General features: G+C 44.0%; 3 protein-coding genes and 2 non-coding genes across 5 annotated transcripts; 3 read left to right on the top strand and 2 right to left on the bottom strand.

Moving 5' to 3' along the window:
• The first annotated feature begins 510 nt into the window (after positions 1-510).
• LOC102709664 (60S ribosomal protein L27a-3-like) lies at positions 511-1,289 on the top strand. The gene has a single exon (XM_006657885.2). It carries the CDS (start codon positions 614-616, stop codon positions 1,055-1,057), a length of 444 nt encoding a protein of 147 aa, XP_006657948.1. The 5' UTR covers positions 511-613; the 3' UTR covers positions 1,058-1,289.
• A 3,546-nt stretch (positions 1,290-4,835) lies between these two features.
• Positions 4,836-9,033, top strand: LOC102706117 (probable GTP diphosphokinase RSH3, chloroplastic). Its single transcript, XM_006658741.3, has 6 exons — positions 4,836-5,378; positions 5,488-5,673; positions 6,851-7,311; positions 7,524-7,682; positions 7,759-8,113; positions 8,221-9,033. Exons 1-6 carry the CDS (start codon positions 5,025-5,027, stop codon positions 8,455-8,457), a joined length of 1,752 nt encoding a protein of 583 aa, XP_006658804.3. The 5' UTR covers positions 4,836-5,024; the 3' UTR covers positions 8,458-9,033.
• Positions 9,034-9,070: 37 nt separating this feature from the next.
• Positions 9,071-9,152, bottom strand: TRNAS-GCU. Its single transcript has one exon. It is a non-coding gene; the product is annotated as a tRNA-Ser (tRNA).
• A 1,381-nt stretch (positions 9,153-10,533) lies between these two features.
• On the bottom strand, positions 10,534-10,615 carry TRNAS-GCU. The gene has a single exon. It is a non-coding gene; the product is annotated as a tRNA-Ser (tRNA).
• Positions 10,616-11,779: 1,164 nt separating this feature from the next.
• LOC102705831 (lipase 1-like) lies at positions 11,780-14,309 on the top strand. The gene is made up of 4 exons (XM_040526264.1): positions 11,780-12,453; positions 13,548-13,643; positions 13,735-13,802; positions 13,906-14,309. Exons 1-4 carry the CDS (start codon positions 11,812-11,814, stop codon positions 14,033-14,035), a joined length of 936 nt encoding a protein of 311 aa, XP_040382198.1. The 5' UTR covers positions 11,780-11,811; the 3' UTR covers positions 14,036-14,309.
• The last annotated feature ends 46 nt before the right edge of the window (positions 14,310-14,355 follow it).

The raw sequence follows: 14,355 nt of genomic DNA, 5'->3' as shown, positions 1-14,355 counted from the left end.
AAGTCTATTAAACTGGGAAGTTCGATAGGGTCCATCATAGTGTAGGCTACGCTAGGTGTGTTCGAACTCCACCAGTTCAACAGGCTTCCTCCGTTAGCCCTATCGAACGACAATAGTTCAATCAGTGTATTTAAAATATTTTATCACCTTGAGAGCCTCATGTCGGACTAGGCTGTGTAGACAAGTTCTCCATTGATATGGCCTTATTTTTGCAATTTTTGATGTATAACACTTATTTCTGATTTTCCATTTAAATGTTTTTTTTTGAAAAAATCTTCATCTACGTGGAGATTCCACAACAAAAACACTAGGACAAAATGATATCAATAGACAAAATATCTTTTCTTCTTGGGCCAAAATGCAGGTGAAACCCCAAACCAAAGTCCAATATAACAAAAAAGCCCAACGAAAGGAGCAACGAGCCTAAAAAAATTAAGGCCCAGCCCAATAACCCATCAAGCTCTCTCGCGCAGAAGCAAAACCCTAGCAACCCATATCCAACGGCGCCAATCCCACCCCGCCTCTCCATCTCCTCGCCGCTAGCGTTTCCTCCTCTCCACCCCACCCATTCCCGAACCGCTCCCAAGGTAAGTCGTCGGCGGCGGCGGCGGCGATGACGACGCGCCTGAAGAAGAACCGCAAGAAGCGCGGCCACGTGTCCGCCGGGCACGGCCGCATCGGCAAGCACCGGAAGCACCCGGGAGGCCGCGGCAACGCCGGAGGCATGCACCACCACCGCATCCTCTTCGACAAGTACCACCCGGGCTACTTCGGCAAGGTCGGCATGCGCTACTTCCACAAGCTCCGCAACAAGTTCTACTGCCCGGCGGTGAACGTGGAGCGGCTCTGGTCGATGGTGCCCGCCGAGCAGGCGGCGGAGGCCGGCGCCGGGGCCGGCAAGGCCCCCATGCTGGACGTGTCGCAGTTCGGCTACTTCAAGGTGCTCGGGAAGGGGATGCTGCCGGAGAAGCCCATCGTCGTCAAGGCCAAGCTCATCTCCAAGGTGGCCGAGAAGAAGATCAAGGCCGCCGGCGGCGCCGTCGTGCTCACCGCCTAGGGGTTTGGTCCTTCCTTTTTGAGATCTAAATCTGAAGTAGTAGCCGTTTCTTGGCTCGATCTATTCGTGTTAAAAGAAAACCTGCTTTTCTACCGTACTTCCTGCATGTTAAGACAGTGTCTTATGAGAATTTTTGCACTAAGTGAAGCTAGTTCATATCGAATGCATTAATTCTATTTCGTACTGTGAATTATAATTCGTTCAATCTGTATGATTGACCAGCGTTATGCTAGATTGTGTAGTCTCGTTGTATGTATTTGTCTGCCATTATTTTGCGTATTGTGCTGTGTGTGGTTGTGGATAACATTGATCGTGCCTGCAGATTCTAGTTCTCTGAAATATGTTGTCAAATGTGTGTTGTTCTGGATGACCTGTTTGTCATAAATCCTATCAGTAAAACACTAAAACTGTAGCAAGCATGTTGAATACTTTGGGTTCGGTTGCCACAGGAACAATTCTCAGTATTTAGGATAGAATGAAATCTCTAATTGTGTTCTATGTAAATGATTGGTTCATGTAGCATTATGTCTGTTAAGGACCGGTAATTTGCTTCACTCACGAAGTTGTGTATGAATCTGTTTTGTTCGATGAATGATAATTCATTGTACTCATGAACAATGTCTGCTGTGTGCTATGTTGTGGATTTGTTCTAGGGGTCTAGGGGTGGTATGATATGATCATGTTGGTCTTCTGTTGTCTAATGGGTTCATCCAAGGCTGAGTCAAATGCAACAAACTTGGTTGTAATTCAATTTTGCGGGTGAAGCACATAGTTGCAACATTTTTGTAAGTAGTATGAGTTGTTGGTGACTTGGTGTGATTTAAGGCAACTTGATGTTTTTGTAAGTAGTGTGGGTTTTTGACGTGATATATATTAGTTCTGCCCATTGTGAATGGGTAATTGTGGATGGTAATGTTGCTGACTCTTTAACCGTGCTTTAGTAGGCAGTAGCTTTGCTTTGCGGTGAGGTTCAAGTAAATACAGAAATACGGTGTAGCAGGACTGAAATTAGTTAGTAACTTTGGTTTACTAAATATAGAAATATTGGGTAGCGAACTGAAATCAGCATCTCATCTTTTTGCTTCTGCTTATACTTATAAGCTAAAATTTGAATTTCCAACCCTTAAATTTAGAGTTGATTATGGTATTTTTTTCCTGAAGTTTATTTTTCAGACTTTGTTTTCAGATCAATAGGGATATGTATATAAAAGTTTTATTCATAAATTATTTTTCGTTTACAAATATATCGTTTGATTTTTTTTATAAAAAGACCAAATATTATATAAATATTTATATAAATAATATTTTTAATAAAATAAAATGGCTAAATATGAGTAAGCGCAGACCAATTGGTCCGTTGTCATCGTGCCCCGTTTCATTGCATAATGCGAAAAACACATGTACCATTGTCCTTTTCTCTCAACTTATACTTATAAACTGATATTTGAAATTTTAACCTTAAATTTCGAGTTTATTTTCTAGTTTTTTTATTATAGACCATTAATAACGTATATGTAACTTTTATTCATAAACTATTTTTTGCTTATAAATATATCATTTGGTTTTTATCGGAACCATTGGTTAGGAACTTTTGGGTGCGCCTGCAGCACTTTGGTTCCAAGGCAAGGCGTTGGAGAGGGAGAAAATGGAGAGGCGGTTGTTTCTGGCCCGCGGCACAGGCCGCATGGCCATGGGTGCCCGTATTCCCGGTCGCGCGCCCCGGAACCGCCGGATCGCTGACCTCCGGCCCGGCCGCCACACCACGAGCGCCGGCAGCCTTCGTCGGCGGGGCGGCCGACCGTTTTGAACCACCACCGCCGACACTGGATCATCACCACTCAATCCCACAATTATATGCTGCCATTAGTGCACGCACGGTTGGCCGATAGAGCAGGAGGAGGCTGACATATACTGGATCCGTCTCACGCGATTCACATGTACTCGTCCATCTCACTTCCTCGCTATAGATAGAAGAAAAAAAAAAGAAAAACATGTTAGTGTATCTCATCCCCTCAGAGTATCACTAATCTTTACTACCTACTTTGTGAATAAGGGTGGATCCTGCGTTAATGGGTATTAGTTCTTGCTGTAGCCACAATAATAAAAGAACAAAAATAGATAGACTAGGTAGTAAGCATATTACCTGATATCAGCTACTTAATAATTCTATAATGTATTCAAACTGATAGTAGTAGTATTTTATTTCTTACCACCCACTTTATATGTACAGTGTGGATGCCCTCAGGCAAAGCACCAGTTACGTACAACGGGTCGTTTTCTCGAGCCGTCATGGAAGAAACATGGCGCAACGATCTGACCCTGACCCTGAACGGATCGGTAAACAAAACGGTAGCAAAAAAGGGGAGGAAAATAGGCAAATAGCCGTCCATTTCCTCTCGTTTTAGCGCTGGTAGTTTTTTTTGCTTTTTATTACAGCGTCGTCTGCTTCCTCTGCTTTTGCCGACCCGGCAAGCAACCCCTCGTCCGCACGCACAAGCAACCGGGGAGAGAGAGGAGGAGGCGCCGTCCCGCGCTGCCCCAATCCCCATCCGCTTCCGCTTCCCACGGCGAAACGGCCCGCCTGCCTGCCTGCCTGCCTCCTCCTCTCGGTCTGTGACGCGCGGGGCCCGCGTGGCAGTGAGAGGACGGCAGCACGCGCTCCGCTGGGTGGACGAGGTTCCGTTGCGTTGATTCATGGTCGTTCCAATCCTTTATTTCTCCTAGTGCTTGCTCGCCACCACCTCATACCGTGTTTATGCTCAAGACACCCTCATCTTAATGTTAATTATAGAAGGTTGTATTGTTGATTTTTGATAATGGAAATACTAAATCCGACTCGAGAGCTTGCAGCCAAGATTACCGTATTACTCCATGCAAGATTCTTTTAATGCCTTGGAAACTTTTTCAGACTCATCATTTTGCTCCTGTTTATACTTATAAGTTAAAACTTTCAACTTTAAATATATAATTTATTTTGGAAAGGGAAATATCAATCCATTCAAACTCAACCTACCTACCAGCGTTAACTGGTCGAGTTATGTTTACACTATCATTACTTTGAATAAATTAGAGTATTCAAAACAAAATCATAGCTCTAGATACGTTATCAAAGGGATAACATCATATGATTACATTTTCAGAGATATCCTTTTACAATCTCCTTTACATATTGCTTTTTTGAATCATTTGCTCTCTTATGCGGTGGAAGGTGTTGCTGAAAGATGTTGAACTCGTGTTGATGGAAGAATGGATTGCTAAATTTCAATCAACTGCCAGAAGGATACAGAGATTGAGAAGTGGCATAGGATGATGTTGTCTGGGTGTTTTTGTCTCGTTAATCTAGTTTTCTACCTGTCTCTCGGAGTTCGTTTCCTTTTTCCTAGCTTCTAGCTTTCATTGTAGTCAGCTAGTTTCTGGATGTTGATCAGTGAGGGTGTCTTTGGCTGTTTTTGCTAGGGTTTTTAGCCTTTTAGCTGGAACTGGCCATCCTGTTTTGACTCTTTTTTAAAACCGGTTTCCCTGTTCCTGTCGTTTGCTTTATAAAAGCTGGGGTTTCATAGCCTTTTATAAAAAAAAAATCATATGATTACGATCATATTTTATTGTCCCTTAGAACCATTTTAATGATTAACATGAACAGTGGAGGGCATATGCATTTCATACAAAACCATTGTAAATATAGAACTAGTAAAAAAATATCCAAACTTAAAAACTTAAACAGTACGAGGTGTAAAACGCAAATGGCCACTCAAAACAGCACCAGCAGCTAGGCTAGGCTACTATTCATAACCGCACCACCACGCGCGAAACCGAACCAAACCAACCCCGACTATTTCTTCTTCCTTCTCTCTCTTTCCCATGCCGCCTCCTCCTCCACCTCTCCCCTCTTCCCCTCCTCCCCCCTCGCCATCTCGCCGGGGCCAGCTCCCCCCTGATCCCATTCCACCACCTCCGCGCGGGGAGCGCCATGGCGCCGGCGATACCCTGCGCGGTCAAATGCGGCGGGCCCCGCCACCACCACCCCCGCGTCTCCCCGCCGGGGCAGCAGCATGCGCTCGAGCTCCTGCTCGCCGCCCGCGGGGAGGCGCGGGCGAGGTGCCGAAGCCCGCCGTCGCTGTCCCTCGCCCGGGCCGCCGCGGAGCCGGCGGAGGCCCGGGCCCTTTCCCCGTCCGCGAGGCGAGCCCGCGCCGCCGCCGTGGCGAGGGAGGACGGTGCGGCCGCGGCCGCGCTTCTCTCCGGGGCGCAGTCGCGGCACGCGATATTCCGGGACGAGCTCGTGAGGAGGGCCTTCTGCGCCGCGGAGGTGGCGCACCGCGGCCAGGTGTTCGACCGTAGTCCCCTCCCTCTCTCGCACCCTCCCCGTTTTGCTCATGCTGTAGCTTGTGACGGAGATGCTTGTTTTGTTTGTGGTGGGATTTTGGTTCCTCCAGATGCGCGCGAGTGGTGACCCCTACCTGCAGCACTGCGTGGAGACGGCGGCGCTGCTCGCGGAGCTCGGCGCCGGCCCGGCTGTTGTCGCCGCAGGGTTGCTGCACGACACCGTCGACGACGCGGGCATGGGCTACGGCTCCCTCTCTGTCCAATTTGGTGCTGGTGTCGCCGACCTTGTGAAGGGGGTAATTATTTCGATCTCATTGACTACTAGTAATTGTTATTATGATGAGATGAGCATGAGCACGCTTACTCAAAATTCTTTATTGTTTAGCTATTTTGTCTAGAAATACTTGCTGAATGTAAACATTTTTGAGAATTTACCAAAGTGAGGCGCCATTCTTTCTGCACCTTGATTCCAGCATATGAAGAACATGGTAATTAGCATGCCAGATTTTGACTTGCTCGATTATTTTCGTTGTTTTGTTTCGAATCATCGTAGTATGGATAAAATTCGCTACATGTGAGCACAGTATAATCTGAGCTGAAGTGCAAGATTGGATAACAAAGTAACAAACTGATGTACTTCTATGATAAGTCTTTATATGGGCCCTTCTCCTATTTTGATATTTATTGGACATGTCATTTTCCTGACTGGGAAATGGCCGCTGCTAGATCATCGATTGTGACCGATAGAACTTTCTGATTGTTACTTTTTTCATACGGCTTCTAGAATATATATTTTTATGCCCTTTGGAAGTCGGTACCTAGGGGGTGTTTGGATCCCCAGGGACTTTTTTTTTTAAGTCCCTGTCACATCGAATGTTTGAACACTAATTAAAAGTATTAAATATAGTCTATTAATAAAACCCATCCCATACTCTGGACTATTTTACGAGGCGAATCTATTGAGACTAATTAGTCCATGATTAGCGAATGTGATGCTATAGTAAACATTTGCTAATCGTGGATTAATTAGGCTTAAAAAATTGTCTAATAAAATAGCCTTTATTTATGCGATTAATTTTGTTATCAGTTTATATTTAATACTTCTAATTAACGTTCAAACATCCGATGTGACAAGGGACTAAAAAAAGTCATTGGATCCAAACAGCCACAGCCACCTAGTTTCCGTCATCTTTATATAATACTGTACTGTGCAGAGGGAATCTGCTCGTATTGACTTACGCTTCAGTATTGTAGAATCTTAACCTGTTCCTGGTTGGTTATCAGATCCGATTCTCATGGTACAGTTTCGTGATTTTTGTTGCCTGCTCTTTCCATTCTTTTTTTTTCTATTTGTGAATGGGATGTTAAATTTATGATGTTGTACTATTTTGTTGTAATATGTTTAGTAAGGCTTGCTATTGCTTGAGGACATTGTGAATCGACTGCATTTAAGTTTGACTGCCTTTTCTCTAGGTTTCAAATCTAAGTCATTTGAGCAAACTGGCTCGTAGAAATGATACAGCCAGCAGAGTTGATGAAGCTAACAAATTGCGCACGGTTTTCCTTGCAATGGAAGATGCGAGAGCGGTTCTCATCAAACTTGCTGACAGACTGCACAACATGAGGACGTTGGATTCTTTGCCTAAGGTCAAACAGCAATGCTTTGCAAAGGAAACACTGGAGATATTTGCTCCCTTGGCAAATCAACTGGGGATCTTGAATTGGAAGGAACAGCTTGAAAATCTGTGCTTCAAATATCTTTACCCTGAGCTATATGAGGAACTGTCATCCAACCTTCTTGAGTTCTACAACCAAGATATGATTGCAGCTGCAATAAGGCGACTGGAACAAGCCCTTCAAGTGAGGGGACTATGCTATCATACCATATCAGGCAGGAACAAGAGTATGTACAGTATCTACAGCAAGATGGCAAGGTAATCTCTTGCATATGCTCCTTCTATAGACATGACTAGAATGAATCAAATGATTGCACTTATTTTAGTTTCATTATTCATGATGTTAGAAAAACTAGCCTCCATTTCGACCAATTCAAGCACGAAATTCAACAGAACACCTTGAATACATCTTGCTAGCCTGAAATGTACATGTGTCGACAGATATGCTGATGTCATTTCCTCTATTATAGGAAGAAACTGGCCATGGATGAAATCTATGATATACATGGGGTGCGTGTTATACTCGATAACAAAGCTGATTGTTTCACCACATTAGAGATTGTCCATCACTTGTGGCCTAGAATTCCTGGCAAATTCAAAGATTACATCAACAGCCCCAAACCCAATGGGTAAGACTCTGCAAAACTATATTTTTATGCAAAAAATAAAAGTCACCATGGTAACTGTATGCTTGCTAACTTGTAGGTATCAATCCCTGCACACGGTTGTTCTCAGTGAAGAAACACTGCCATTAGAGATCCAAATTCGTACTAGGGACATGCATTTGCAGGCAGAATATGGAATTGCTGCACATTGGAGATACAAGGAAGGTGTTCGAAATTGTTGTTCACCTGTTCCTGAAATGGTGGAATGGGTTAGATGGGTTGTTACATGGCAGTGTGAAACTCTGCACACAGATCACCCTTCATCTCTTGCAGATGGAGCTCCACCAAGGGCGATATGCAGTTTCCCTTCCCACTCTGATGACTGTCCTTTTGCCTATTCAAAACGATGTGACCACAGCGGACCAATCCTAGTAATACTACTAGAGAATGAAAAGGTTGAGAGCTTTTTAATACTTTTATGTTCCAATTTGTTTCTTTGATCTGTTGCCTACCTGATATGGCTATTGAGAAATGGAACTAATTTTCTGAATGGTGTTTTCAGATGTCAGTGCAAGAATTCCCTCAGAATTCAACAATACTGGACCTACTGAAGAGGACTTCTAGCTATGATAGGCAGTTCAGACTAAGACTGAACTGCCATGTCGTGCACAACTTGAACCAGGAGCTGAAAATGGGTGACGTAGTCGAACTGATCCCTTCAACTCCTTGCAAACCTGGAGGTTATGCGAGGGAGTTCCACCGAATGTATGACCACCGTCTCACAGTGTCGCAGTCCTGATAAGTGACAACTCTAGGGTACCAAACCATGTACATATATATACATGACAGCTCATCGATATCGTCGGAAATTTAGGTTTCCCTTTACTGACAAAATAGAAGCACCAGTTGGGAATCATCTGAAGGAGGTCAAGGAATCGTTTCCCTGTGCCAAATTTGTGACGTATCTTGTACAACTGTATTTGTTGATGTGTTTACTAACTAAAGACGGGGTAGAAAGTTAATACGTGGAACATTTCTGGAGTTTTAGACCAGAAAATGGTCCCTGTTTGAGATAGTGTGTTATTGTAATGCTTTCATGTACGCTGCTATAGTCCTATGGCTATGAACTGTGGTGACGTTTGTTGATGAAAGTATTTACTTCTCCAGTATATGACAAGTATCTGTTTTCCAGCCTGGTCTGACTGATAAGCACATGAACCAGGTTAAAACTTGAGTGGCTATTCACAGGGACAAAAAAAAGCATGAAAAGGGTATAGATAATAATGATGAAAATAAACTTGACTGGCTATTTACAGGGGAAAAACAATGAAATGAGAATAAATAACCCGGAGAGAAATAAGAAAAAGCAACCGAGAGGAGAATAAATTATAAGGAAGGACGAAAAAAAATGACGACGCCTGAGAGATTCGAACTCTCGCGGGGAAACCCCATGTACTTAGCAGGCACACGCCTTAACCACTCGGCCAAAGCGTCGGGTATGCACTTTTTTGCACAGTATACTATTTTGTACCATTTTTATCGCAACAGGGTTCTGGCACAGCAAGAACGTAGCAGGTGGTGAATTCTGGTTGTTTGTTTCGCAATTCGTTAGCAGATTCTCAAGCCATTTCTCCGAGGAAAGGTGACCTTGATATCTCAGAACATGCTTCAGTGGTTTGTTCTTTCTGCGATCCAGAGGTTACAAACAACTTGAGTAGTTAATGAACGGCACATTTCATATTGGACATTTCTTATTGGGCAAGTCCTCTTTCCAAAATAAATAAACAGAAACTGCGCAAGTCCTTAAGCAGCCGTAAGCCCGTAACCAATGTGTAATTCATTGGGGTCGGGAGCCCTGACAGATTCAACTGTCTTCAGCTCGTGGGGTGTTTGGTTTCCTGTATTGGATCGGAGCCTGGCTCACCCTATGCAAGAGTAGAAATTTTTTATTAAGTAAATCTTTTTAGCAAGTAATTTTATCATTAAACCATGAGCAAATTTTTTCCAAAACCTTTTGGCCACATTATTGTTGGTGACGTATCAATGTCAGTGGCGTGGCAAGACAATGCTGCTACGCCACCGACAATGATGTGATAAGCCATTTCGTCACGTCAACGTTGGTAGTGTGGTCAAAAGGTTTATATGGTGAAAATATTTTCTCCAGAGGTTTAGTAATAAAATTATTTATTAAAAATGTTTAAAAAATAAAAAAAATCGCAAGAATGCAGCGTTTGGTTTCCTGCATGCTTAGCCGAGCTAGTTAGTGTTCATGCAAAAAAGAGATACTGGCCTGGCTAACAAGAGCGGCAAGCCAGTCACGTAGACTGGCTACAAAGCCGTGTTTAGGCATTTTATTACTCGTATACATGTATGAAACCAAACAACTTCCCTCAACAACCTGGCTAAGAAAAGCAAGCGACCAAACAAGTCAATATTGTTCTTCTAACATATTATCATTCTTATATTTTTGCCTTTGCTTGTTCTTACAAACCAAAAACTTAAATTTATAATTGATTTTAAGATTTATTCATCGTAATTTATTTTCCAGTATTAACTTTTAAATTACTAAAAATATGTATATAAAAAGTTTTATTCATAATTTTTTTTTCGTTTGAAAGTACAATGTCTGGATCACCACCTATTAGTTGAGTCAGGTGTATAAAAACGAATGATGCGACAGTCTATACTAGGTAACCAAAACTGAGTGGCTGTAACTTGTGATCATCTGTTAATCTTTGTGGGATGTCTGCTATGAGCCTATGACTGTCAGAAGGCAGTACAAAGCATATATACAGACGAACATTAACCCCTGAAATTTCACAAGCTGCCACAAAAATAATAGAAGAGGGGAAAATAAAAACAGAAAAAAAAAAGACGACGCCTGAGAGATTCGAACTCTCGCGGGGAAACCCCATGTACTTAGCAGGCACACGCCTTAACCACTCGGCCAAAGCGTCGTTGGTGACGCAAAATGGTTCTAAGTGCTTTTTATCTTACCTCTCCCGCTAAGAGACGCTGCACCCTGATCAGCCTTCATGTAAAATGGGCTGTTGGATAATGCCACCTCGTTTCTTTTTTCCTTTTTTTTTGCCGAGGTGAACAAGAGGGATTAAGCAGTTAAACAAATACACCCATTCTTCTGTTTATGCTTATAGATCAGATTATATTTTAATCTTAAATTTGAAGTTAATTTTGGGTTGTCCTCTCGAAGTTTATTTTTTAACCTAGGCTTTACATCAATAAAAGTATGTATATAAACATTCTATTTATAAACATTGTTTTATTTACTAATATACCATTTATATTTTTTTTATAAAAAAGCCAAACAATCCTCCGCTAAAGGCCCATGACGTCCCGTTGCCATCCTGATAGATTCCCTCTCTCTAACATTTCTCAACAATGATATAGGAGCACGGTGAGGGGTAATCCACAGAACTACACTGAGTATAATGTGAATCACCGTAGCTATTAAAATCACTATTTCTACTGTAGGCCAACTAGAGGACGAGATTTCATCTGGATATGATAAGTTACGAAGTAAATAATACTAATTAGTATCATATAGTTTCAAATGATATCGACTGGATATGATAAGTTACGAAGTAAATAATACTAATTAGTATCATATAGTTCTAGATGATATCGACTGGTATCATTACTACCTGGTATCATTGATGGGCACGGCGAGGCAGCGCGGAGGGCGTCATAGTGCTGGGAGGGATATTTTAGAACGCAAAGCCGACGGAGGGAAGCAGTGCGAGAGCGTTGGTGGCGAAGTAGTGTGAATGCGGAGCACCACGGAGAAAGCCTTCGGTGCCACGCGAAGTAGCATAGAAGCGGAGATGGAGCAATGTGGAGGTGCGGTGCCGATGTCAAAATTAGCTACGGATTCTATCTGGAAATGCTTATAAACCTAACTTCTTCAGCTTTTAAATTCATTTAAGACAGCTTCTGATTGATGCATCTTTTAGAAAAAGCTAATAAACTGCCCAAACAGTCTCATTAATTCGCTCCAACATGATCATTCTCAAGAAAACGACTCGTGCGCGCGTAAGACACGTCAGCTACGTACCAAAGCCCCCCTCCTTAAGACGACGTGACAACCACGAGCCGCCGCGCCCTGCCACTGCACCACCCTCTCGCCGCCGCCGCCATGCCGTCGCTTGGAATCGCGTCGCTGCTCGACGGGTACTTCCGGCGACGCTTCGCCGCGGCGGGCCTCGTCCAGGAGTCCGTCCCGCTGGACGGCGGCGCCACGACGGTGCAAGGCTGGCGGTTCCCGCCGGGGGCGAGCGAGGAGCTGCCCGTGCTCGTCCTCCTCCACGGCTTCGGCCCGCTGGCGACGTGGCAGTGGCGGCGGCAGGTGGGCCCGCTCTCCCGCCTGTTCCGCCTCGTCGTGCCGGACCTCCTCTTCTTCGGCGGCTCCGGCACCGCGGCCGCGGGCGCGCGCTCGGAGTCGCACCAGGCCGAGGCCGTGGCGGGGCTCGTCGCCGCGGTCGTCCAGCCCGGGACCCGCGTGTCGGTCGCCGGCACCAGCTACGGCGGCTTCGTGGCCTACCACGTAGCGAGGCTGCTTGGCCCTGCCGCCGTGGCGCGGGTGGTGATCGCGAGCTCCGACCTGCTCAAGGCCGACGCCGACGACCGCGCCCTGCTCCTCCGCGGCGGCGCCGCGCGCGTCGAGGACGTGATGCTCCCCAGCTCCCCGGAGCGGATGCGCCGGCTGCTCGACCTCGCCTACCACCGCCCCCGCCGCTTCAGCTTCACCCCGTCCTTCGTTCTCCGCGACCTCGCCCAGGTAACAAAAATCCCGCCCTTCTTACCAATTCACCATGCGTGCCTGCATTTGCACTCGTTTCCTGAATCCTCATAGATGCAATCAAACACAACCACGATCAAAATCAATCTACTGCATGTTCTTAAATTTGCTTGCCGTCGATCTCTTAGACAATCTGGGTCATACTTGTGTATTCTGTCATGATCACCAATGAACTCTGCATGTATCCATCCATCGGAGGTAACTGACTGATCAGCTTACGCTCGCAAGATTCAGAATCGTCGCAACCAACTGCCTGCCTAGCAACTCTACCAATCACCTGTCACCAACCAATCTGACCCCGGACAGAGATGGCTCCTCTCAATTTCCCAACCGTTTCACCGTTCTCCCAATCAATTCAGACCGGCCATTCCAGCCCAGCTTTTCCAGTTCCAGACATCCTCCTGTTTTGTGTAGTCGTCTCTCAGGTTTTCACATCTTCCAATCGAGATCGAGGTGAAAGGACTGAAAGAGTACTATGCATACATGGACTCTTCCTCTTCCTTTTGCCTGACTGAATTTCAACCTACCTGTCACCTTCCCCAACCTACCTGAGCAGGTGTCTCAAATTAACTCAGCGTCCTTGTTCGTTCCATTGAGGTTTTGTTTGCTTGATAGATTATATATAATTTTTTATAATGGAAACAAGAATGTTTCTATGACCAGGCCGTGCCTCTTTAGGCATTCATAAAAGTTAAAGAACAAGATCATTCTCATTATGTTCATCTATAACATGGTTACTTCTCTGAAGAAATTGGATTACATACTCCCAACAAAGCATGGTTATATTTCTTTCCTTGACAAAAGGAAGTTCATGGTATTATCTGCTGATTCCTTTTTTATACTCATTGTAGAATATTTCAGGGGAAAGAAAACTAGAAACGTCAACGAGTAATTTAGCCCTTTTGGATATTATTTAGACATCACATTAAAATCTTCTGGCAGCGATTGTTAAAATCCAGTAATCCACTGCATTAGTTGTTCTTGAGAGTCGCTAACAACCTCTTGATTTTAGTATCAGTAACTTGTTCTCTAAAAGAATGTTTGTAACAGTAACAAGTAACACTGTGTTGCAGTATCTCTACACCGACAGAATAGAAGAGAAGAAAGAGCTCATCAAGGGGATAACCCTTGGAGATATAGACAAATTCCAGCTCACTCCACTTCCCCAGGTATGCAGAATGCAGAGCAGCAGATTAAGAAGATCAGGAGTTCATTATCTTGTCAAGTTTACAGTAACCAAATCTCATTCTCATCTTTCAGGAAGTTCTTGTGTTGTGGGGAGAGCATGATCAGATTTTTCCCATAGAGAAGGCATTCAAAGTAGCAAGGTTAGTACATGTTCTTTCTAATCCAATTACAGTAGAGAATCACCTGTTGAGGTTGCACCTTGTAATGGCACTTTACACTTACACAAGTTGAATCCAAATGCAGGAAACTTGGTGCAAATGCTAGGTTGGAAATCCTGAAGAACACTGGCCATATGCCACAGGAGGAGGACTCGAAAAAGTTCAATGAGGCCCTCCTGAACTTCCTTCTACCAGCTCCAAATTCGTCTCTGTGATAATGGGATATCAGTGCCCAGTTTCTTGAGCGTCTATCTGCGAAAAACACTTGATATAGCTTAAGCTGTACATTGTCTTCTGGCGGTTGGTAAAAATTGTACCTTCGAGATAAAAACGGAGAAGATAATATGTAGTATATGCACTGTTTCTTGTAGTGATATTCTGAACTGATGAACTGTTCCATGTGCTAAGTACTAAGTACTAACCACTAAGGTTATACAAGGGGTCGTTGTTTGACTTTTTTAAGTGAAAAGCTAAACGTCATATTTACAAGCAAACATTATTTATAAATAATTTTTTTATACATGTGTTCTTAGCA

The sequence above is a fragment of the Oryza brachyantha genome, chromosome 7 (assembly GCF_000231095.2).
Source record: "Oryza brachyantha chromosome 7, ObraRS2, whole genome shotgun sequence".
Classification (NCBI taxonomy): Eukaryota; Viridiplantae; Streptophyta; class Magnoliopsida; order Poales; family Poaceae; genus Oryza; species Oryza brachyantha.
Note: the sequence above shows the minus strand (reverse complement) of the source record. Positions and strands in the feature narration are given on the sequence as shown.

What these genes read in the sequence shown, in the direction of transcription:
- LOC102706117 (XM_006658741.3), top strand. Translation starts at nt 5,025, where the DNA reads ATGGCGCCGGCGATACCCTGCGCGGTCAAATGCGGCGGGCCCCGCCAC. An exon ending in ATCTACAGCAAGATGGCAAG is followed by an intron (nt 7,312 to 7,523) that starts GTAATCTCTTGC and finishes CCTCTATTATAG; the next exon opens with GAAGAAACTGGCCATGGATG. An exon ending in TACTACTAGAGAATGAAAAG is followed by an intron (nt 8,114 to 8,220) that starts GTTGAGAGCTTT and finishes TGGTGTTTTCAG; the next exon opens with ATGTCAGTGCAAGAATTCCC.
- LOC102709664 (XM_006657885.2), top strand. Translation starts at nt 614, where the DNA reads ATGACGACGCGCCTGAAGAAGAACCGCAAGAAGCGCGGCCACGTGTCC.
- LOC102705831 (XM_040526264.1), top strand. Translation starts at nt 11,812, where the DNA reads ATGCCGTCGCTTGGAATCGCGTCGCTGCTCGACGGGTACTTCCGGCGA. An exon ending in TTCTCCGCGACCTCGCCCAG is followed by an intron (nt 12,454 to 13,547) that starts GTAACAAAAATC and finishes ACTGTGTTGCAG; the next exon opens with TATCTCTACACCGACAGAAT. An exon ending in AGCTCACTCCACTTCCCCAG is followed by an intron (nt 13,644 to 13,734) that starts GTATGCAGAATG and finishes CTCATCTTTCAG; the next exon opens with GAAGTTCTTGTGTTGTGGGG.